This window comes from Botryllus schlosseri, chromosome 10, assembly GCF_051294905.1.
Source record: "Botryllus schlosseri isolate E-star chromosome 10, Bs_hap1, whole genome shotgun sequence".
In the NCBI taxonomy this organism is placed as follows: domain Eukaryota; kingdom Metazoa; phylum Chordata; class Ascidiacea; order Stolidobranchia; family Styelidae; genus Botryllus; species Botryllus schlosseri.
Window position 1 is genome coordinate 8384936 of NC_137245.1, and position 26232 is coordinate 8411167.

The 26232-nt window shown below is 38.7% G+C and overlaps 1 protein-coding gene across 1 annotated transcript; it reads left to right on the top strand.

The window, feature by feature from the left end:
- The first annotated feature begins 3568 nt into the window (after positions 1-3568).
- LOC145449006 (uncharacterized) lies at positions 3569-26231 on the top strand. Its single transcript, XM_080327467.1, has 8 exons — positions 3569-3857; positions 13097-13144; positions 14047-14282; positions 14357-14533; positions 18488-18649; positions 18714-18878; positions 22742-22900; positions 22967-26231. Exons 1-8 carry the CDS (start codon positions 3584-3586, stop codon positions 23150-23152), a joined length of 1407 nt encoding a protein of 468 aa, XP_080183593.1. The 5' UTR covers positions 3569-3583; the 3' UTR covers positions 23153-26231.
- The last annotated feature ends 1 nt before the right edge of the window (position 26232 follows it).

Below are 26232 nucleotides of genomic sequence, written 5' to 3' on the forward strand. Positions count from 1 at the left end.
TAGATCAGTGTTAGGATCAAGTCACTACCTTCGAGTCACGAGTCATTTCGAGTCATTGCACATTTTGACTCCAGTCAAGTCAAGTCAATCGATTTTCGAAAGTGACTCGAGTCAAGTCAAGTCACTCGATTTTTGAAGGTGACTCGAGTCAAGTCGAGTCAAGACAAGTCAAGTCACTAGTCAAGTTAGAAACAAGTCAAGTTGCTTTTTCGAAGTATGAGGCATGGTTACGTCATTGTATTTTGCTAGCTCTCTAAAATACAGATTGATAGGTCATTGATTCTGAACCAATGAAAGAATATAGAGTTATATGTACAGTATATATATATATATATATTGCCTATATTGTTTCTGAATATGCAATTATAATGCGTAAACTTTCGTACGGTTTATTGTATATGCCCTGCCATTAACGTTAATTTATTTTGGTCTGGGCGTGAAAACCCTTTAGATGTGATACGCGCCATTCTATATAATGTTTTATCAAAAATACGGATTACGGTTTGCCTAGGGCCTAGGCCATGGGTGGCGAACCCGTTGCCCGAGAGAAGATCTGGTCTGCGCGGTCATTTTCGAAATGACTTGTACTCGCTGAAGCCACTGGCCAACCAAACGTTTTGTGAATGAACAAAGTAAAGTAATTTGGGCAGATTTATTCAACTCGAAATTGATGCAACACGTAACCCAGCTATATACACATCCATGAGATGCTCGTATATACAATTGGCGTTCGCCTGACCTATAATGACCTCTCGGGGGGTCGCGGACGAGTTTTAAGCGGTCCAAGAAGGGCCAGTGTTGAAGCTGCAAGCATGAAACTTGATCACAGATCACAATAGCCGCATAGATCATGATACGAACACTAATTACGCCCGCAAACTGGCCATGATTAGGACTGGGCGCAAGCGATGACCTGTTTTTTGTCGTCAGCTTCCCAAATTTTGTGGTGACGGCGTTCAGTCGACCATACAATAAAGCAATGCTCTTCAACCTTTTTTTCGTGGTTAGTCCTTTTAACATTTACTCGAAACTCGTACAGCCCCTGACCCCGTAACTCGCATATTCAGTATAGTAAGCCTAATCCACTGATGTTCAACCTCCTTGCTCTTAAGAACCGTGCTTCAGAGCGTCGTCATGGTCCATTTGGAGTTATATAGTCATATTAAATTGGCTACTCGGAACTTTGCACCGTAAAGAGCGCTTGTATGGTGTTCTGTGCCATCGCTGATTTCGTGAGATATACCTTGCATTTAAAAGTTTTCAATTGTAACAGCAGAGCACCCCGCAGTATTATCTCTTCACCAAGATCGCAAGTATAAATACTAGGAAAACGCAAGTGGGCTGCATTTGTGGTCGCGTGGAGCGCGAAAAATCTTTCCATATGGAAATAATTTCGTCGATAATATTAGTTGTTCCATATATTACAGTCAAATATTTATCCACTCCTCACCCACGTGATCAGATTAACTGATAAAGCTGATAGAGCGGGTGTCTTCGAAAACTTTGGGCACAAAATTAATGATGATGCTTCTTCCTGTTTTTATTTATCATTTTGTTCTATGTTGTTATTTTTGACCTTCCACAACCGAAATAAATATCGGAATAAGCCAAACGTACTTCATCCGTAAAACGCAAACGATCCCGAGTTGGTGTTTCTTTACGTATATAGTGCAGCATTTTCCTCTGTGGTCCCATTTGTACGGTGGGACTCAGATTGCATTATATAATATGAAGTACGAAAAAACCCAAGTCAACCTGAATCGCGCCAAGCGTGAATAAAATGTTTCAAGTTTATAATATCTCAAAGATTTGGGAACCAATTCGTTAAATAAAATTGCTTATTGACGGTCGCACGTACACGCAAATTTATTATGTGTTGAGCACCGCATGATTATTGCTTAACGGTAGGCTTACCATATTTTGGAAATGTAAAAAGAGGACACATTTTGAGAAATTTCAAACTGGAGAAGAATTCTCAAAAACCGGTAAATTTTTCCCACTTCGTGATCGGTTGACTAAAAAAAAAAAAAAAAGTCTCTTTTTCGCTCAGAGCTAAAATCACCACTCTTCCCTCCGAAATACCCGCCGGAGCTTCACTTCTGCGCTAATTTGCGGCATATCACTCGCAATTTCCTCTAAATATGACCTAAATTTTCAAAAAAGAGGACAAAATCTCAAAAAAGAGGACAAAAGGGCGTCCTCCGAGGACACTTTCAAAAAAGTCAAAGAAGAGGACAAATCCTCTTAACAGAGGACGTATGGTAAGCCTACTTAACGGCTGCATGCAACGTCTGCAGGTTGGTCACCTCTGGCCTGTTGAAATAAAGGTGAACAAGGCTACAGCGTATTTGTATTGCTAAACACTAATCAGGGTTCGAGATTACCGGACCACCATCTAGCACAGTGGTTCTCAAGTTCGACGCTTCCCTCGAGACATCATGCCCACGCCCCTGCAACTACGTAAAATGCACTATTTAGAAGCATCTTGCAGAAAGTATTGATTCAATATTTCTGAGCTCTCACGGCGGTTTCATCGAAAATCATTATAAACAGATACCGAAAACTGAAAATATGTCAACTCCGTCCTGTTCTACTCAAAACTAACGCTTAAGTTTAAATTTTCAGGTTACGCGTTTGGTTATGACTCACAAAAGTAATGTTACTTAAAAGTTACGTACTGCTGATATGAGCATTGTACGATATTACTCATCCGGCCAACATGTTCTGAAGCATAAACTCGCCTGTTTATTGTGGTAGCTAGTCGTTGGTATATTTTAATGCGGATCTGGTACACCCCAGTACACCTCATCTGAGTGGTACACCTTTTGGCAATTTTGGTACACCTCAGGGTGTACGATACACCCGGTTGAAGAGTCCTGCAATAAATTATGTATTCTGCGTGAAAAATGAGTAAGAGTATAGTGAGTATGCACTATACACCAATTGTTGACGAGCATACCGGCCCCTAATCATACGAGAAGTCCGTAGGGCCAAGCACAGAGCAGTCTATAGTATAGAAATACTTTGTTTTGATCCTGAGTCTTCAACTCAAAATGGGTGACGGGTTATACTCCGAAACTTATTTTGACGCCGCGGGTCGTAATATTATAATATCACTTCAACAAAGCCCCAAATATATATATATCGACTTTCAATTAAATAATAGGGCAAAAGAAAACAGGAAACAAAAGAACATCAAGATAATGTCAACATCAACGATGTAATGTCAACACAGCTATGTTATTTTAAAGCATGGCAGCGCTAGGTGCTAGGGAAGAAAGGGAATACAAATTCAACGAAGATGTATCATATTTGTCAATGACTTCATTTTTATTGTGTAGTGAACTATAGTACATGGGTCGGCAACATCGTGTATGAAACGTGCGAAAGATATGTCAATGTCAAAATATGACAAACTGGCGTGCCAAACGTTTTTAGTTTTATAATAATAATCGTTTTAAACAAAGAATTCAACCAACCGCTCATTCGAAGCTGGCAAAGGAATCGGTTCCGCCAGGCAGTGGTTCTTACAGTATGGGTCGCGAAGTCTTTGAATTTGGGTCGCTACCGCACCAGAGCTATAATGAGGGCATATGTATGGGTGACTATACGCGTACTTCACAATGAAAAGCAATTAATTGCGGCCCGAACGTTATCGAATATTACGTGGACATTTCGATTCTTTTTTTATCCAGTAATTTTAAACAGATATAGGATGGCTATGTTAGTGGATCCTCCTGGGAATTATACCAGTGGTCGAAAGCCGCCAGGCACTTTTTTGCACAGCCCACGTTATGAAAAATCCAAAGAAGATGAGACTGCAGTTGACATGTCGAGAACTGGGAAACGAAAATCAGGTACAAAATACATTTATTCAGCAAGCCTTTTTCTTATTAAAAGCACATACAATACATATGGGAATACGGTAATGGCACACGTAGAACGAATTTGGAGGCAACCGAAGCCGATGACTGACTTGGTGGGGGAAGGTGGGGTACATTAGACACCGTTTTTGTATTCTTTCCGTTTGAATCGTCCCCATTATCGGGTCATCTCATCGCAGTCGTTGTCGAAGACGAATTTGTAGTTGAAGTGGTAGTAGAAGCCGCCGCTAATTGGTGTCCACATGTAGTCCTGCAGAATTTTCGGTCAACCTAGAAAAAATTCTTATAAAGACGTAGGCTATTATATACCGCTGGAAAGATAATTTTATCAGCTTTTCAATGATGCGTTTTGTTATTTTATTTTATCTTGGGGAAAAAAAGTTATGACCATAAACGTGCCAGGGGGTAAAGCACAATTTTGCCTGACATTAAAATACAATTATAAGCTAAAACACGATACCTTCGTAACAGAATACAACACCATAAATTAGAATATCACTCTCAGTAAAGCAAACTAACAATCGAACAGCAAAAAATTGAAATATAACTTTATTAAAATGTATTTATCATAAGTTAAGGGGGCAAAAGTTGACCGAGACGGAGATAAAGCTGGTTTACGAATTTCGAAAAAAATTAGCGTCAAAAATTTTAATGATTGATTTAGGGTAATTTATGGTTGCTGAATCCGATTCTGTGCTAATAATTTCTCCGTCACGTCAGATTTTTTCCGTATTATTTTTTCTCATTTTCGTAAGTTAATCAAATTTCAGCTTTTGTTAGTGACATCACGGTTAACATACAATAGCAACAGATAAAATATTGTTATTGAAATCATCTATCATGATACCTGGGTTGTTGTAGCCGAATACATAATGAGTGAGTTTTTCGGTGAACTTGAATAAAGTGATTCTCTATCATCGTCCAATCAGATGCTATTTTCGACCCGTACATTTACACTGGTCAACAAATACCAAATACCATACTTGAACAGAGGCAGAAATGTTTTTAAATGGTATCGAGGCTTTTTGTTTGTGTTTTGCAATATTAAACGCCAGTTCTATATACAAAAAGCTTCACATTTTTGGTGGTTTCTGATTTGCCGTAATAATTTTACTATGAACTTGAGCAGTGGTTCTCAACCTTTTTGTATTCGCAGACCCCTTTTGGACCCCCGAAGTTTTAGTTCAAATTTAGCTCAAATATCGTACAATCGTCATCTGTCTTGTGCAACTGATAACTGTAAGCTAGTGATAAACAGCAACAAAATTACTTTTCTTGAAAATAACAGCATTATATTTATGTAGAAATTGGGTTGACTTTTATTATTTCAAAACTAATTATTCAACTGCATTTTTTGAAATACGTGGCCGTGTCTTTAAAATCTGCGCCTTCGATTTCATATCAACAAGTGCTGAAAATCCATTTAAACAAAGAAAGGTGGTGGTGAATGTAATAATAAGGCATAACGCTTCCGACGACATGTTTGGGTATGATCGCAACAATGATGACACCAAAATGGACAAACAATTTTTTTTATTGAACATATAACGTCAAGCCTGCTAATTCATATCTAGCAGCTCATCTTGAAGTTATTAGGGAAATGGTTATGTAGGCCATCACAGGAGAAAACGAATTTTTGCTAACATTTCGAAGTCTCCGTGATTGACTTTACGTATCAAACCATTTATTTTTTATACAATGCCCAGCAAAACACCTCTATACAGCCATATATTTGTGTCAGTGGGCTATTGGAAATTTAGCAACTAAAATGAGTCCCCACAGCAGAATATTCAATCTCAGACTGCCATCCTGTTGATGTGAGTTCTACTGCAATGAAGCAAAACTGTCTCGGGATTTTCCTAATTTGAAAAATATAAATCAGGTTATCAACTATTTTGTCAATTCGCTTCGCTTCGTGGACCCCCTGAAAATGCTTCACGGACCCCCGGTTGAGAACCACCGAACTATAGTTTGTAGATGTGATTGGCGTTGCTACTCAAGTAGCACAAGTAACTCCCTATATTTTCTACTCGATTAACAGTATAAGTAGTAATTTTTTCAAGACACGTGAAAACTACTTCAAGTGGCAGAAATATCTAAGTATATTTGGTCGGGGGAGGGTGGTCGCATACTTTCGACAGTTAGTCGGAGGCGGCTACATACGAAATCGCAACATGTATCTTCTCGGGTAACGCAAAATGTTTATAATGACACAATACCCATTGGTAGAATATTCGAAAATATGTTCAGTTACCGCGCTTTAGGGGCTGCTAAGGCTTCTAAATTTATGAAATCATATGCAGCCAACATCGTCGCGGAGCGGAGCTTTGTTTGGAATACATTCGTGGTAAAATTATTAACTGGGTGCAGTACCAAATTCAATGTGGGCAGATATCTCCATGACATTCCCAGTTGATTTACCAGTCACACAAAGCACTAAAACAAAACCCAATGCAATTAATTTCCCGTATTGCCAATCACAGATGGGAATTCGGATTGCGTACATCTGGTTCGAAGCACATGGTATGAACCCTTCCCCAATGGCTGTTATAACAACCTTGATTTGACCCCGGATATACCACATGCAATTAATATATATATATATATGCGATTGAAGCGCAAAATATTTCCAATAGTAAAATATCAACCAGAAAACAACGACCGGACTCTGACCTCTTACCAGGACCGTAACTGCCGCGCCCCAAATCGTCTAATTGAGGGTCCCGAAATTATGTCGGTGAATGAACATAAATTATTTATACATCACTTATCGACAATTTATGCAACTCTTTTCATTTTTTTCGCGCTGGGCGCGATTTCATGTTGCAAAATTTTTGATTATGAGTACCCTTCCCCCACGAAAAAAGCAGAAAATAAAAATAGGCATTTCGGCGTCGACCATTACCACGCCGCGATGCTCGAAAACATATGAAGTATTTGCCAATATGGTACTCTGAAAAGTGTGCCAATAGATCGCCTGCGAGTAAACCTTAGCCGAAAAGGATTGCCCTTATGTCGACCGGGAACTTCGAAATAAATATAAGCCTATTTAATTTTCCATAGCTGCCTAGTTTGCTCGTGTCTAATTATTCTATCGTGGCAATCTGAACCCCACAGGTCAAATAACATTTCTCAGAAAAAAATTATTTGCCAGTGAAGAAATACGAATTTTCGATAAAGCCTCCACAAACGTTTCTTTGATCTCGCATGGTTTCTCAATAAATTACGGCATGATGTGTGGATGTACGTCTTATGGCCATTTTCTTAATTTTTCTGAAAAGTTGTGATCAGCGTTTCACAACTCAGTTTCAAAGCATGATCAATTATAGTGTCCAAAGTAGGGTTGCATTTAAAGCCAACGGTGTTTTGAAACACTTTTTTAAAACATATTTTAAACGAAAGCCTTATTAAAAAACAAAATTGTATTGTTTTCAAGTTATAAAATTATGCCAGAATTGTGTAAATACCTACTTTCCAAAAACATGTTGTATGATCACACGGATAATTACCACACAATTTAGCCGACGTATATCGTTATGGCATGGTTGGAACCCTTAATATAGTCGGTTCAACAGTTGTAGTACAGATATTTTCAATGGTCGATTTCAATCCATTATGACGTCACAATTGAATATTCGTGACGTCATGACTTGAAAACAATGAAAAACATGTTTTAAATTAGGGCCTTGTTTTAAACGTGTTTGTTTTTAGTTGATTTTTGTTTTAAATGCAACCCTGTGTGGTACTATCACTCTCGCAGAAATGAGCTCCCGAATGACACTGTGAATCTACAGTACGATAGCCTTTTCTACACTTAACACAAACTGCTGTTTCTTTTTTGACTTAGCACTATCTAAAAAACAAGCAAGCTAAATGAAACAGACCATAGTAAGTAAACAATAACGTAATGAAGTTATAACGGACAACAACAGCTCTACTTGCGCCCCAACCCCATTCCCTGTCTTGCTCACTCTTACTCCCTGAAACAGATATATAATTCTATTATATTTTCATATATTCATTTTGCATCGATATCCTGCTTTTCTGTTGAAAATTCATTACTTTCTAGCAGTTTGTTCATATTTTTATAATAATTTTTCCCTAATTTTAATTTTTACCCCATGGCACGTTTTAGGTCATAACTTTTTCTCCCCAAGGTGAAAAAGTGACAAAACCTATCATTGAAAAGCTGGTAAAATTATATTTCCAACAGTATATAATACGTCTTTATAAGAATTTTTCTAGGTTAAGCCATTTTTAGACCAAATTCTACAGGACTAATGCGTGTATTGTTCATATTAAGTCTTTGTAGTCGTAATTTTATCGTTTATGATGGTTGGTGGATAATTTGGGTGGGTATTGGCGGGGGAATGATATGGGTTGGGGAAGGGTGGGGATTATGGGATGGGATGGGAGGTTAGAATGCTTGGGATAGGTTGTGGGTGAAATGGTTGGGTTTTGTGGGTCGATAAATACAAATTATCTCGCACAATCGGATAGCTTTCATTATTGTCGTAGCTTGTGGTCCATCGTATACGTTGCGCATGATTTGGTCGGGTGTAGCGTCGATCGCCATTTGCAGGTCTGTATATATTGTTACAGATCTTGTATTCAATTTGATAATTCATTCATGTTATTCGACGTTGGTTTCAATAGATTCGTCATCGATTCTGTTAGGGGAATTGTTACGTTTGTTCTTCTTCTTATTATTCGGCTTTTTCGCTTGGCTGCTTGCATTTCCTCTGGTAGTCACTCTATCGCTGGGTCCATATTTCACCGGCTCACAGCTGTCTGTCTGTTTGTGAGTTTTCTGAGATTTCGTATCCGACGGCTTTTTGATGGCTGGCCTTTGGGCCGTCTGTATTTCTCTTTGTTTGTCAGTATTTTAGTTTTCCAACACGGCTTGCACTGGCTCGGTTTCTTCATGTGTTGTGTCTGCATTTTCGAATGCAGCGTCGGTTGAGGAGTATGTTTTGATAATTGCCTGACTCGTCTGCCTTGTTTCATTCCTGTTCATGTCGTCATTCCGGGTTGTTTTCGGGTCAACCGTATCTACTGTTTCCTTGTTGGCTATTTCAGCAATTTCAGACTCGACCATATGCCCGGGTTTGTCTCGTCGAAGTTTGGACCTGCATTCATCTGCACGATTACCCAGTCGTTTGCACATCTTGCATTCCAATTTTTTCATTCGTGCATTCCTTTATAACAGAGGTCTCAAACGCGCGGCCCGCCAGAGCATTTTGTGCGGCCCGCGACGACATTTTAGATTTTTAATCATTTGACAATATATAAGTGTCCCATATATCTTTTCAGGTTATAAAGTGAAAATACCTTTTTAAATTGCTCCGAAAGCCTGAAACTATTCATCAAACTTCACTATCACATCAAATGCAAACGCTACCATGCAGTGGAGGATTCACTATTTCGTCACATTTCCAATTCATGTTGACAAAACCTGACCCTTCGACGATTCGTGACTGAAATTTGTGAGTTGGACTTGGACGCGACCTTTTTTAGAATTAATCAGACTTGGACTAACTCGATGGAAAAATGAAAATGACTGGAGTGGACTCGGAGTGACTCGGTATGCCGTGATTGTTAGAACCATGGATGCAACAAACTAATCGCGTATCAGGGGAACAGTAATAGATCAGAAGGTCGCAGCGTGGTATTTCGCTAACTAAGCAAGTAGTTATGGCAACCATTGGCAATCTGTTAGTTATACATTTTTGGTCGCTAAACCATCGCTAAACCATGTTATTAAGGCCACTTAAAGGTATCGAGTACCGCAATGGTACGCTTCAACGATGTAACAACAATGGGCCGTTCGGCCTTCCGACATTTCAATCACTAGGACACATTCATTAATATCTTTATGTTATATTTATATTTTTTTCTGCTCCTATTTTTGAAGATATTTGGCCACGAGATTAATAGCCTACTTATCAAAAGTATACCCGAATCCTGAATTGGAATTACAATGCTCAACCTAAAAATGTTTTGAGATCAGATCAGTCTCCATTGTCAATCTGTTAAATTCAAAATATTCGTAGTAGCTGCAAAATTATGACCCAATAGCTTTAATGATTGCAGCATACATTTGTCCACCCACAAGGTGTCTACATATTATGATTAATATATATCAATTATATCCAAATAGGTATAACTGTGAGGATTCTTTTCGTGCCAGGCCTAAATTGATACAAGAGTAAATCACATTTTGACGATGTGTGTTTACTGTCAGACTGCTGGATCGGCTCATTTTCAATAGGACAATTCGTTCCCGCCAAATAAGGCCTACTTAGAAAGACATAGAATACCCCTATAATTGCTGCGGCCCACGGCGTCGTCAAAACTGGAACACTGACCCGCGAGCACATTTGAGTTTGAGACCTATGCTTTATAATATGTCCCGTTAGATTGCAGTTGTAACATCGCTTTTGGTAAGCGTCTTCAGTCATTCTGATAAGGCATCTATACCCATCAACTTTTAAATGGTAGGGCATATGTTTTCTTTTCTGAATTCTTCCACCCAGATGTTAGTGAAATAATTGTACCAGTTCGTGTTTCTTCTGAAGACTCTGGTCTGGTTAATAACCGTCCCGAAATCATATTCACTCAATTGTTCGGCTTTATCTTCATCTTTAGATTCGTGTGGTAGCCTATTCATTTAACAATGAGGTGTGTCGTTGGACGTCTTGGGAGTTCGAAAGTTATATTGCGGAATTTTGCTTCATTGGGGTTTTGTCACATCTCTCAAGTTCTTTCCATTGATTTCTGTGATCAAATTCATAATCCATATTCCTTACCTCAGCTCATATAAGCCTGCAATGTATTTGTAGTATTTACTTGTGATGCTGTTGCGTTGTAATTATTGTAACGACCTGAACGTCTTCATTTCCCTTTAATATAAGGCATTTGGCCTGGTATGGTTCAGCATCGGTGTTTCCTGATTGGTTTATCTCTGCACTGTTGTATCCTCTGCTCTTTTCATTACTGTTGCATAAGATACCTGTGTAACATTTCTTTGTGCATCGGTATCGTCAACTTTCTGCGTCTTCATGGCCGTCGCCATTGTTAATCGGATAGTTCCTGAATTGCTACGTCGTATATCCAGCTATCCAGTATATCCAATATCAAGTATATCCGGTATATATCGAGTATATCCAGTAATATATCGTCCTTTCCCGTAGTAAACGGGTCCAAAAGCTAGTTATATTCCTCAGCGCCGAAAATACGTCCGCACCGCTCGACTCATTAGATACCGGGGCACTATTAGGGTTGCATTTAAAGCAAAAAGTGGTGTAAATACTTGGTTTAAAACATGTTTTTGACAAATACCACTTGAAAAAAAGTTTCATTTCATAAGTTCTATAATTATGAGATGACATATTGTCCAATTACTTTCGAAAACCACGCATTAATGAGCTGAGTAAGAACCTTTGTACGAGTTGCATTACCTATGGTTGACGTACACAACATGGATTGGTAGGAACCCCAATATCGTCTTCGGCTCAACAGTTGGAACTCATATTCAACCGGATAGATCAGTGGTTTTCAACCGGTGGTCCGTGAGGCATGTTGAGGGGGCCTGCGAAACCTCTAAATTTGCAAAATTGCTGACCTAATTCAATTGTATATTTTTCACGTGCACGTTGAGACAGAACCTTTCAAAACGGTTCGCATTCACACTAATCAGAACCTTTCAGAGGTTCGCTCCATCCCTAAATATTACCATAAAGTTTTGTGAATTCAGCCAAACATTTTAGCATAACATCTTATAAAATACATCAGATCTGCAGCTAATTTTCAAACAACCGGCTTCGGCTCCGGCTCCATCAGAATTTTACTTAGAGCTCCAGCTCCGTTGAGAATACACGGCTCCGGGGCTCCAGCTCCTTTCTCCTGCTCCAAAGCCTCAGAAATTTAGAGGTTCACGTTCACAAACTAACCTTGGTAGGTTCCGCACTGCGCACCTTTGTCATATATTACAATTTTCACTTCATTATAACATCTTTGGTCAAAATATATTGTATATCAACTGCGGACCACTATATGCATGGCGCTGGCAGCATAAAAAATCAACACTTATCGAGCATGCACTTTGACAATCGCGAAAATTTTACTTGCTTTGTTACAAAAGCTTGCTCGAATATTTAGTGACTCTCCGCTGTCAGCTTGACCTGTAATCACACAATATCAAGAGCGAAATACACTACATATAGGTATATAGTCAGCGAATGATGCTTATTCAATCAATTAATAAAATTGATGTAGTTGACTGATGTAGAAAATCTAGCACGTGAACGGGATCAATCTTGATTTCCTATGTTTATTATATCGTAAAAACCAAATCCGTGTGATTGGGGTGTGGGCTACTGCTGTGTAACTTGTTAATGGGATAATATCGGTAGCAAATATAGAAAATCGTTTTAGACTGTGCTCAATATCAACGTAGCAATACTCAGACGCCGAATACATTGTTCGGTCTGGCCTAGACCGTTAAGGTGTAGGCCTACGCTTATATTATGTTGCAAGTCCTCGTCGAAATTGTTGGCAAAGCAAGCGACAGAAAATATAGATTTTACGGGATTATGATGACATTTGATTGCCCCAGTTGATACATTTGGCGACGTTTAAAACTTTTAATATGTACTTCAGCATTGTGACATGTGGCCCGAGTCGTCGCTAGGTATCGCGAACAATGAACATTAATATAGTAGGGTTACCATATTTTGAAATCAGAAAAGGAGGTCACGTTTACCGAATCAAAAAAGTTGGTTGATCAAGACCGAAAACCGCCGATTCCGTTATTTTTGCTGTAAAATTTCGCGAGTTGACTCAAAAATTGACGTATGGTAACCCTATATTATAGGCTATCACTTCACTGAAATGTAGGGTTGGAATTTGCAATTTGACGTCACGTGACGTCACGAGGTTCATGTTCGTGTTGACGCAGAACCTTTCAAAAATATTTGCGTTCACACAAACCTGAGCCTTTCAGTGGTTTACACCATCCCCACAAATAATGCCCGTTGGTACATTATATCCCTAAATCAAGCCTAACTTCAAGCACTGATGCAATGATATCACGAGCAACAAAGCGACTAAACTTCAACAAGTGACTATCAAGACACGAGGGGAAATCTCCCCATAGGGGACAATATTGAGCTTTGAGGCTCGCAATCACTAGGCCATTTTTCGTGTTACAGTGTCTGGCTTGGAGGCGAAGCAGGATTCGTTCAAAGAGCCCTTTGCAGGTAAAATCGATTTTATGGTATTTATTCCAGTATCTTTACAGTCACTCCAAATCACGAGTTCTCTGTGTACGAGAGTTTGTAAATGTTAACGTGGCAAAATGAAGCCCACTAGAGGTATAGGTCACTTTATTTTCTTACTTTTCTTAAATAATTGGACATGATGTGAAAGCTGAATTTTAGATAGGCCTAGCAAAAAGTGCTGATATCTTGATATGCAGCCGAAACCTTTGGTTACCAAACTTTTTCAATTTGTGGCGCATCGGAAGATTATAAAACGCTCACGGCACACTTACAACAGGAGAGAAGTTGATTTAAAAATAATTTTTATAACTGGTTATTGCGATGGATCTGCGTGTTTATATGAACATGAACATGAACATATATGAAAGGAACGAGCATGCATTGTTGACCGACTCGTCGTCGTCAATTTCAAAATTTCTCTCTCGTTTCTATAGCCATGAAGATTGCAAATAACAATATAATTTTGACTGCAAAAAGATTTGAGGCACACCAGGGAAATCTGTGACGGTACACTAGCGTGCCGAGACATACAATTTGGGAACCACTCTGATCTCCACTAAGCTATAGTGAAAATCAGGATTTATACGTTTTTCGTTTACGATATAGTGGACATACGCGTAAGCAAAAGTTCAATTGTAGATTGTATTCACCGCACGACGCAACGATAAATCTATCACGAATGCCTCGAGCTTCACTATATTTCAGCTCTGTGGTAGGTTTCGGACTCAAATATTTCCATGCTGCGCAAACTAAATCTCACATGACTATCCTAAAATCTGTAGTTCGATTTTGCAGTCGAAGCCGTAAGAATCTCACAGCGTGATACTGATTCCCGACCACACATACGTTGACGCACCTGTAATTAAAGTTTATATTTTCAGATGTTAGAGTGAAATCTCAAATCCAGCGAAGAGTTCGTGTCTTTTTGAATGATCCTATATCCGCTGTTTTGAATTTGTCGTACCTGCCGCTTGATGAAAAATATGCGGACGACATTACAGATGCATTGATAACAATGGGAAAAACGCGAGTATTGACTCTGCGAGACTGTCTGAGGCCGGGATCGCTGTTGCCGGAATTGTGTTCTAAGTTTGGAAAGTATGATCATGGTGTAGAGGTGTGTACTGCACAGTAATAGATACATTTAAACAGAGTCCAGACCACAATAAATCCTATTTCGGTATTTTATAGAAAGTAACAATTGATCGAGTTGATGTGAGCGCAAATCGTAACCTAGGCATTGATGATACGAAATCACTGGGCATGCTGCTGCGTATGTGGAACACGGAGTGTTTGGATTTAAGTGAATGTTGTTTGCAAACCAAAGAAATGAAATGCCTCCAAGAAGAAATACAGACTGATTGTAAGGTATGATCATGCCGTCTAATGGCATAACATGTTACTCCAATATTTTACTGGATATAGAAGGTGCTATTCTACCGGCATTTCAAAGCAAAAACAATAAACGCATTGATACAAATAAGGCTCCTACATGCGCACTGCTCTAGGTGGGCTACATATGAAATCGGGTATATCGTTGGCAAAAAGATGTGTATGTAATTGCAGCAATTTCCAAGCTTCTATAAAAAATGGAGTCGTTTGACATTCAATAATTTCAATTTGGGTAAAGTAGAAGCTTACGACAAAAACCATGGACCAGGACCCGACTCTGACAGGCTCGCCAAAAGTATTTTGGATTTAGAAAATAAAACTGACTTTTGAAACTTAATGCTTGGACTAAAACCACAGTTTGCACATACAAAACCGAAAATGCCGTAATAATTTAAGTCAGAGATTGTGTAATTCGTAATGCTTAATACCAATAAACAAGGTTTGAACTATGCGAAATCTGTAACGATGGAGTAGAAGACGAAAAATCCATACATGATAACACACAAAACTAATGTAAGCTATGGAGAAACGATTTTTCTGCGAATAAACTTGGATAGGTCAATTGGAGAAAAATCATGATACCAACTCCAACTTCAGCCTTATTGTTTTGATATGCTATACACTGTCTGTGATTTTAATTGTTATTTTTTTTTATATAGATAATCCGTTACTTTCTCATTGGCTATAATATGAAGACATCCGCTTTGCATAGCGCACAAAGCATGTCATTCATCACCGCTTTCAATGTCGATTCACCGCTGAACATAGTTTGAACTTTGGGCTCGACTCACCACAATAGTTTCTGCTTCTCATTTGACCCATGGACAAAACTAATTGCACCCGCGGCGACATTAATTATGCTCAACTAAGTCAGATTGACTTCAATTGTTACTTTTCTTGTACAAAAGTGAGCGTGTTGGGACTGGACTTATCTTTGCAAGTAATTTTGCTGTTACGCCATTAATACGTTACCTTGGAATTTTCTGGTTTTCGTGTCGGATAAATCAGCCAAGTAAGACACAGCATACAAATATATCACGACGTAATTCCATATAACATGGGTACTGACACTGACTTGATCACGTATAACATATAAACAAATCACTGAAACAATAGTGCCTGGAATAATAATAGTTGCCAATACTCGTGTGCAGCAGGTGTGTGTTCTCGTACAAGCGTACCACTGCCGGTATGACAACTAATTTGATCCAAGTCATATTTTATTCAGACGAATAATATTGGCCTACTAAAACAACACCTTAGCACCACAACTTATATTAGTAAGATTTTTTCTTCGCATCGAAAGTCATTCCTGGTTGGTTTCGATTTTCTAAATTCATTTTTATCCTGAAATCTGGATGCCCGCGATTCCGCTCTCATACAAGGAATCTCTGCAACAAAGTTCATTCATTTTAACCGATCCCGGCAGAACGTCAACTTAATGTTGTGTAAACAAATTCAGATGAACAAAGTGTAAAAGTTGGAATCTAAGTTTGAGGAGCTTCTCGGAGGTACGGAACAGGAACTTCAATATCCAATTGAATACTATATATATATTGAAATGAACCCGAATATTCTCGCCTGACTGCCGTCAGGGGTAATCGTCATGAACTATACAAGAGAATTGGAAAGAACATTGCATATCAACAATCGTACCACAAAATATGACGTCAACAGCATAAAATGAGATCTCAAATAAAAGAGCGTTCAATGTGTTATTTTAAGATGGTACAATAAAGGTCGAATCCAAGGTACACAGATGAAAGTGAAAGATAATTTTTAGCACAAGCAGGATTACCCCACAGGTGTTTGCCAATGGCAGAATTTATGGCCTTTGAACGCTCATCCTCAAGCTTCCCAACTAATCCTATTTTATGTGAAAAAGGGAAGATGCTAGCGTGCCACCTGAAAACCCAGGGGTGTAATGACTCGAGTCATGACTCGACTCAAGTCACGATTTTCTGATTACTCGACTTAACTCGAGTCATTTTCTTAAAATAAGGAAATGACTAGACTCGACTCGAGTCAATTTGTATATTGATTCGACTTGGGCTCGAGTCATATGACTCGATACTCAGACGGCCAAAACCGACATTTCATTGTAATTTCGAAGGATAGTAAAGTAACCGCACTATTGCCATTTCGTCTATTGGTACTGGTACTTGAAAATGCTAAAAGTGATGAAAATTAGTGTAACATAAATGCGAATCATTCGATATCACCAAGCAGAGTTATAAAATGCGGGTTTAACAAGACTTGAACTAGAAACTGAGCAGTCTACACATTGATTTGGTCTCTAACTTCGGTCATGATACCGTGACTCGGACTTGGCCATCTGCTCGCTGACTTGGACTCGGACGTGATTCGGTGGTGAATTGAAGATGACTCGACTTGACTCGAGTCAAAATTATAGAAGTGAGATTGACTTGTGACTCGGAGCCTTGCGAATTGGTCACAACCCTGTGAAAACCGTCGCCTGCCATTAATATTGAAATGTTCAGTGTTCACGTATCAATGCGATAGATGTGACGGTATGCTTATACGAAGAAGACAATCACGAAAACAGAGTCTAAAAACGGGTCGTTTTGTAAATCAGTTTTTGTTGGGACCTTATACGTTTGCAGAATACCCATTTGGTTTATCATGCAATGTTAGATACTTTTTTCTCCAAAGGTCTCGCCAGTTAACAGGTAACACATTAGATAACGATTTATTGGATATATTGCAGAAATACTGGATAACTTGACTGAACAGTGAACACTCTGTCGTTCTGTGATGTAACAACTGAAATTTCATCATAGTCGATTTCGATTGCAATATTTGATCAGTTGCTATCATGCGCTTATCGCTACGTCACTAACAACCACAATTTGATGAATTTATGAATGTGGGGAGAATTCACAGCGAAACATCCTGACAGGATAGGGCAATTCAAACTTGGAATAAGATGCAGCGCACAAAACGTAGCCTACAACAATCATCCCATTTTATAGTGCAATATTATTTTATATTTTTCTAGACCAGCAGTGTTAATATTAGATTTCCATATGAACTATGACCAAACCAACCATAATTATTTTCACTAGGGCATTACTGTTTTAGGCTATTGATTTTGTTAAAGTCGGCAACACTGAGTTTCGCAGCAATGCCTTGGGTTGAAACTTATTTGGAACTTATTTCTGCATTGCGTTACTTTCTTGCCTCATACCGGCAAAATCTTTCGGCGGTCTCGCAAGGCCGCCCGTGAAATGGGAAAGAACCAAATTTGACAGCTCTGCAGGAACTGACAGCGAAATGCTGGTATGTAGCTTTCAAGTCTGAAGACCATAAATATGCACGCATTATCGATTGAATAGCAAAGAAAGAAATGGATCAAGAACATACAATACAAATGTTAAACCATAGTGTCCTAAATGGTGCGGACACAGCGAGATTACGCGACTCACTTCATTTGGTTTACGTCATACTTACCATTTTGTCAAAGCGTCACAATGCATAGCTCCATCACAATCCGAAATTCGTGGCTGATTTTGGGGGTTCCAGGTCCACGAGCAGAATAAAATGCATATTTTCGTAATCAGTACAGCAGCAGCTTTCCATTGATACCCGTTTTATCGAATTTAGTGTTCGGAAAGCTGGTCAAAAATGGCCGTAAAATTTCTTTTGGCAAAATGGACAGTGTGACGTAGCCCAAATGCAGTGAGCCGTTTCATATAGCCGTGCCCACATCATTAAGGTCTTTATGCTTGAATTATGTGGGTATACAACGGAACCTTTCGAGCATTTGATATTAAAACAATTTTAAAAAATTGAGCATAAAATCCAACTTTATACTGCAACTTTTTAAAAATTAAGTACAACTTTCTCGCGACTTTGGTACAAGAAAAATTAGCCCTAATTATCACCAATCCATCGCATACTCTATTTTAGGTGAAAACTCTGGTTTACAACAGCAACAAAATATCTTTTGGGATAATTAAGAGTTTGAGTGCTCTCGCTTCTTCAACACACATGAAGGAATTGCGCATTGGAAATTGCAATCTAACTAAACAGCTCCTCTCAACCATGGAAGATAGCATGAAGGAGGCGAAGGTGAGTCCTTCTGTGCATAAAATTCCGAAAACACGATTCGCCTATTAATATGACGTGAATCCAGGTGAAAATTCTGGATCTAAGTTATAACAGACGGAATCCGAAAGAGGCATATGAGATTATCGGTAGAATAGTCGCCAAATCGAAAATTGACACAGTTCTTTTTGTGGATTGCAAAATGAAGTATGGTCATCTGCTCGAATTTCAACACGGATTGGGTGAAGAACAGGTAAGTGTGTCATGGGGTGGGGACATTCCTATTAATAAAGTAGGCCTATAAGCCTACTTTAACAATGAACGTATCTTGATGAATAAAAGTAAATTACTGCCCGACTGATTCCCGATATAAGCTAACCAGGGGTTCTCAAAGGGTGGGCCACAGAGTATTTTGAGGTGGGCCATAGAGCTATTTAGAAAATTTCAGAATTAATGTAAGTTTAGTTATATTTCTTATGTTATTCGGTAAAATATATTCGTATTATCTAATTATAAGTAGGCTACATAAAGCTTTTCATTCGACTCTGATTAGACGTAGTGGCACGTATGAAGTCAGCATGTATTTGAAAACGTTAGGGAAAAACGGTGACTTTTTCTACTGGTTATGACAACCCACGGCTAACAGCAACTAAAATAATTTCAAGCCCATAATAACTGGAAGATAATGCCGAAGTAACCAAGTATTCCGGCATGGTCATATGTCGTATGCCGTTGAAAGGGGCATGCAATGAACTCGCAATGAAGTGCAATTGATGTACAGATTTACTGTACTTCGGCAGGCCGTATTATTGTAAGCTAAAAATAGCCATAATTGCAACTTATTAGCAACTTCTGGCGGAGGTATATACTGCACCACCGCAACGAATCTTAATGGATTGAGGATTTATCGGAGCGCATTAATCTTTGAAATCGGTTTAAAATGTCCGGCCTGAAAATCATTGTACATAATGGAATTCACTGGAATTCACAGGAATTCATTGTATCATTGGATTGAATATTCTGATATCGCAACTTCAGTTGATTTGGTACAAGACCTACAAAGTACATCATGGATAGCTTATTGAAAAATCTTTCTTCACTTCTCTATAGTACCCCATTAACCAATGAATTGCTCGATGCTGGCCCAGAATGATTATAATATTCTCCGCAATAGTATCACTAACTTAAAGTTCAAATCTCACAGTGCGGGGATCTGATCGTTGTGTTTCGCGACGCGAATGGAGCAGCGGACGAAAATAATCTACTTAGGAGTTTTAGCTTATGATCTAAGAGGGCCGTAACTGCCGCACCCACACCCGACATTTTTTTTCGCGCTATGCGCGATTTCATATTCCGGTAGATCGAGATTTAAATATCATAAGTTAGAGAAAAATGTGCATATATTAGATAAATAGGCATATCGGCGCTGTCCATGACCACGCATTAAACAGGACTATGATTCTAAGATATCAGGTGGGCCACAGCACATTTTTAAACCGGAAATGGGCCACGGCCAAGAATGGGCTGGGAATCTGTCGTCGATCGTCGTATCAGATTTTTGCATCTGGTTTACGTCACGCACGTCCTGTGTTGATTTAAGCAAATTTTGTTAGGTAAATAACTTGCGACATGTAATACGAAATTTTGACGTGGCGCACCAGACCGATAAGGTGATAATGCCCCATTTTCACAATTCATAATAATAATAATAACCTCAACATGGCATGGATAGACTATAAAAAAAGCTTTCGATTCAGTCCCTCGCACATGGATACTGAAAACAATGCGTATGTACAAAATGAATCCGATCATTATCAGATTTATTGAAGATTCAATGGAAAATTGGCATACAAAACTATTGATCAAACATGATCAAGGTGAAACTGAAACCTGTACAATTCAGATACGGAATGGTATCTTTCAAGGCGACTCATTCTCACCACTTCTGTTCTGCCTCAGTTTAGCTCCACTCAGTGAGTTGCTGAGAAAAAATGAAACAGGATACGTGATGAAAAAAGCAGCAAACAATGAAGGTCAACCTTTTGTTCATGGATGATCTGAAACTGTATGCGAAATCCGATGTGGACCTGAATAACCAAATGAAAATTGTTCATGAGTTTTCGGAAGGTATAAAAATGAAATTTGCCCACTATGACTACAACCCAGCACCAGTGACAGAAAACGACCAAGTAACAATTATGTGGGATGTACTAGTTATAACTGACCGCGAAATCAGGAGCAACCACCCGGATATGATAATCAAACTAAAAAAGACAAGAGAATGCTTGTTCATTGAACTGTCTGTCCCAGCTGATCACAATATATTGCAAAAACAATCAGAAAAACAGTGGAAATACGCAGACCTCACAATGGAATGCGAGAAAATGTGGCGATGCAAAATAAACATTGTACCGATAGTCTTTGGCGCTACAGGGGCCGTAAGCAAAAAAACTCATGAGACATATCCAACAGATTCCATATCCAACAGATTCCGGGTAACGTTCGATTCGACATAATACAAAAGATCACGTTATTGGGCATTGTGCATATTCTTCGGAAGGCCTTGAATTCACCACTGGACTAAAATTACACTTGTGAATCACATAATTTCTGTAATTTCGATTCTTCATTTTCAATCATCTCTACCTCTGCTCTGTAACACTTGCCAATTCTTCATCCACTGCAATGCTGTAATCTGACTTCTCCATGTATTGCATAGAAATAACAATTTGACCGTATTACTGAAATGTTACAAATTTACTTCAATCTAGCCATTTTGCTTTGGGGCAGGTTGTTTCCCGGATTATGTGTGTATTTACCAGTTCTACTGTGAATAAAGAATAAAATAATAATAGTAACATCATGCAAGCATGATCCGTCGTGTGTACATATGTTTACGCCATCGGTTCTAAGCCTTTTCCCTCCAGCGCCCCTATTCAGACATTTTCATGGTCATAGGCTATCCTCATTTTACGGATAGTACTAAAGACGACCGGGTAATGGTCGAATCGGGTCGGTCTTTTTGGGTTTGGACTTTGATTGTTTGAAATGTTACCCGCCGAATCGTTCTCGGCGACCACTCGACTAATGAAGGATCTAATAACTGTACTTACTATTCAAAACCAAGGTTGTTATAACAGCCGTCTGGACTCGATCCCAATAAACACACCCCAGTTCCACCTGCGCGAAAGGCGATTCGGTGAAGTTGTATGTAGCCCAGGTAATGGGATTTTGCTTCATTGCTAGGTGCGTATAGTAAATTACCCGAAAATCTTTTATATACCTAGGGTTGCATTTAAAACAAATATCAATTTAAAACAATTAAGTTTAAAACATAACCATTGTTTATAAAATCCCCAGTTGTGACGTCATTCTGGATTGACATGGACGCTTGAAAATGTCGGGTAAATATGGCCCTCTTGACGAAAAAGGCTTCCGACCTCTGTCATAAACGAACAAAAAATATCTTTAATTACATCGCTATGCACCATTTTTTCAGTCGGCGGTCATCATCATGAGAACATCCCTTCCACACCAATGATCTATAACTGCGTGATATAACGTTTGAACCGACGACGATTTCGAGGGTTCTAAGAACGATTCCATTATATAGAACCTGGACTATATCGGCTACAAATCGTCCTTGGGCTCATACTACATGTTTTGTTGAAAGTATTCACACAATCATGACATATTTATTTAACTTCGAAAAAACATGCTTTTTTTCTACACACCCTGATTTAAACTCATTACATATACCGACGGTATATTTTGCGCAAAGATCGACGAAAATCTCGCCGACTTATCCAAGTAAGTATCGTATAGGCTGGCTATATCGGGTGGATATCGTCCGTAGGCTCATTCAGCACGTTTTTGAAAGGTATTTACACAATTATGGCATAATTATACCGATTAAATAAACTTATTCATTTTTTTTAAATGCCTATGTTTAAAACTCTGTTCAAAATATAGTTTAAACAAAGTCTTTTAAACAACCATTTGTTTTACATAAATGCAACCATACATATAGCCAACTTATCATAGAGCGTTCGTGATTCCTGAAAGTTTACAATATATATAGCATCACGTATTTATAATATTATCTTTGCCATCTAGGTTGAAAAGCTCAACCTGAGCTATAATGTTGGTATCCTGGAGTCTTCCCAAATATTTCTTGCAGCCGAAACACTCAAACTAATCGGACCAACAAGCTTAGGATTGGCTGGTTGCGATTTGAGCGGATATATGTTGAGTGAAGTTGCGAATGTTATCAAGGTTTGCATTCATACAGTTTTGGCACACACATAGCCATCAAATTCTTTAACGTTCAATCTGATACAGCTCAAAAGTTTAACTGTTGTGGACAACCCGAAGCTCTCTAAATCTCCAGACATCCTAATTGATGTTATCGACAGCAGCGGCGGCATGAACTTGGAAATTTCCAAATATGGATGGACTAAGGAAAGAATTTCTCAATTAAAAGCAGCGTGTGCTCGACGAAGCGGGGAAATAAAGATAACAAATTGACAATTACCTGCATCAGTCAAAACATTTTGACCAGTTATTCATGACCTGACCTGTCATTTTCCCTGACCATTTATGAATATTTGCATTCGATGGTCTGTTTAAGTGATCCTCACCACTACGGCATATGAATGAAACGCCATGCTCATTTTAGTTATGTTCATGCATGTACTTTGAATTCTTTGACTCTAATTTCTATACTCCCAATAATCATGCTTGACCAGTGGTTCTCAACCGGGGGTCGGTCCATGAAGCAGTTACAGGGGGTCCGCGAAACCTACCAATCTGCAATATTGTTGATAACCTATTCTCTGTTTAAATTAGAGAAATCACGAGGCAGTTTCGCGTCATAACTGGTAAAAATCTAGTATACTTACATAAACAGAACGGCTGTCTGAGATGAAATATTTTACTATGCAAAGTCATTTTAATTGTCAAATTGCCAACAGACAACTGACACAAACATTGCTGTTTACAGATGTTTTGTTGGGGTTTTGAAAGATACTGTTTGTACAAATCCATGTTCTCCTGTGATAGGATAGGCTACATAACCGCTATTCCAGAATAACTTCAAGATTATCTGATAGATTGAAATGACAAGGTTGAATGTGATATTTTTAGTAAAACGCTAATTCTTAATTTACGTGCCATGGATTTTGCGATCATACCCGAAGGTGTCGTTGGAAGCGTTCCGCGTTATTATTACATTCGTCACCACATATCTTTGCGAAATTGCATTTCGGCACTCGTTCATATCAAATCGACGACGCGTATTTTCAAGACTCAGCCGCGTATCTCGAGGAATGCAGCCACAGAATTCGCATTGAAATAATAAAAGTCTTTCCAATTTAAAAAAAAATATTATGATTTTATATTCAAGTAAGGTCATCTTATTGCTGTTTATCAATTACCCAAAGTTGATATTAACACAACACAAAGACGGTTGCATGTTAATTGAACTAAATTTGAACTAAAACGGTGGGGTCCGTGACTGTCCAAAGGGTATCCGCACTCAAAAAAGGTTGAGAAACACTGAGCTATGCGCCATAGTGCGAATCCTTATTTCCTCGTATACCATGCCCGACAATGTAAATGTAGAAAACCTCAGTATAAAGTTGGATGATCCACGACAGGAAAACTGCTGTAGAGACTTTAGTATGTGTCCGACTACCGAAAGGGCCATATACTAAATAGGAAAGATACAACAATAGGCGTCGTTAATAACACTGTCATAAGAACGACTGCTATAGCATTTACAAATACATACATATTGTAGACAGCCCGTGACTTTGTGAAGATCCGGACATCCTGATTAGTATATCACAGTGTTGGGATGACTCGAGTCAGACTTGACTTGACTTGACTTGGCGCTTCAGAAATGTGGATTGACTCGTGACTCAAGGCAAAATTTACGAGTCAATTTCAAGTCATCAAGTAAACGGTGTCGATAAAATCACGCTATCCTATGTATGTTTGGATTGTTCGCGATAAGCCGGTTTCACTACGACAGCGGCCTGTCATTCACCGATTGTACGTTTCCCTTATCCTTCCCATTGTTACATCACAAATGAATTGATCGCAAACGAAACGACCACAGCTTTCGTTGCCGTGTTAGTAGTGGATTAACCTAATAGCAAATATTCTTTTTTTCTTCTTATACAGTTCATTACTTACATTGTGCAGTGATCACATTTACCAACTCTCTTGTAAGATTTAAATCGAATGTATATAGTTTATGCGTTGATATTCTCACCCTCACGGGTGTGTAGATGAGTAGTGTATTGTACCATATCAATTTGCTTCAACTTCTCGAGGCTTCGTATTTGATCCTCTATTTTGGCTGACAATGACAGACTGGAGCATATAGCTATACAGTTACTCACGTATTTTATTAGCAGTTTTACGTGTGCTTGAGCATTACAGCGCCTTTTTGCATGTATATTTAACTTTATATTATTTCTTTGATTCAAGATAAATGGCCAATTAATCTGTATTTCACCCAGTTAGCAAAATGTAATTACTTTACATCATCACTCATACTCTCTCGACTTAAATCGACTCGACTCGACTCGAGTCACTTCCAAAAAACGAGTGACTTGACTTGACTCGAGTCACCTTCGGAAATCGCGAGTCAAAATGTGCAATGACTCGAGATAACTCATGACTCGAAGGTAGTGACTTGATTCCAACACTGGTACATCATCGAAATCAGTCTTGGCACAAAATGGTGAACAAGATGAAAATCGAGTGCCCGCGTTCACGGGGAAATAAAGATAATGATTGAAAATTAACTGAATCAGACTAAACATTTTATTTTAATGTTATAACCAACTATCCCCGTTTTGGGAAATGATATTTGTACTGGAGGATTTCACTGTCCTTTCCTGAATATTTCCACGCATTGATAAGTCGAAATGATCCCTAGCAATCCGACCCGTCAATGATGTTCGTGTTCGTGCATTTATCTCTGTATCCTTTGACTCTGATTTGCGTAGAACTAGTAAGTAGGGCGAACCATTATGTCCTCGAATACCTCTCTGTCGTATTCATACCAATCTGGCCATATATTGATTGGCCCCTTGCAGTGGTTCTCAATCGTTGTTTCTTCTCTTCAAACTTTTCGGTGTGGCGATCCCCTAACATTGTGCTAACGAACTATCACCTTGACCCCACACCCCAAGAAATGTATTTTTAATTTATATTATACCGTGTTTTTACGGGCATGTATAAAACAGAGAAGGTACAGACAATCAATTCTAAAAACCATACGCTACGCAGCTGTGTGGGATAAAATAAGTATCAAAATGCCATTGATTCAGTGATGTTGATATCACTGATATTTATCCAATGACTATGCGATTTTTCCCTATGCATACATCAATGGCGTCCATCCCTTTCCTAGTCACAAACTCGGTGAAGTTTCAAGCCAATTGAATCCCAAATCATTCAAATTCGCGGCAATTGATTTCACAAAACAAAGCGCCAAACAACTATATGTGTCTTTAGCCTGCCAATGTTTGGTTAAGTTTTTGTCCTGCGATTTCAATTACTCATATGAAATATCTGATTTTTACCATTACAGT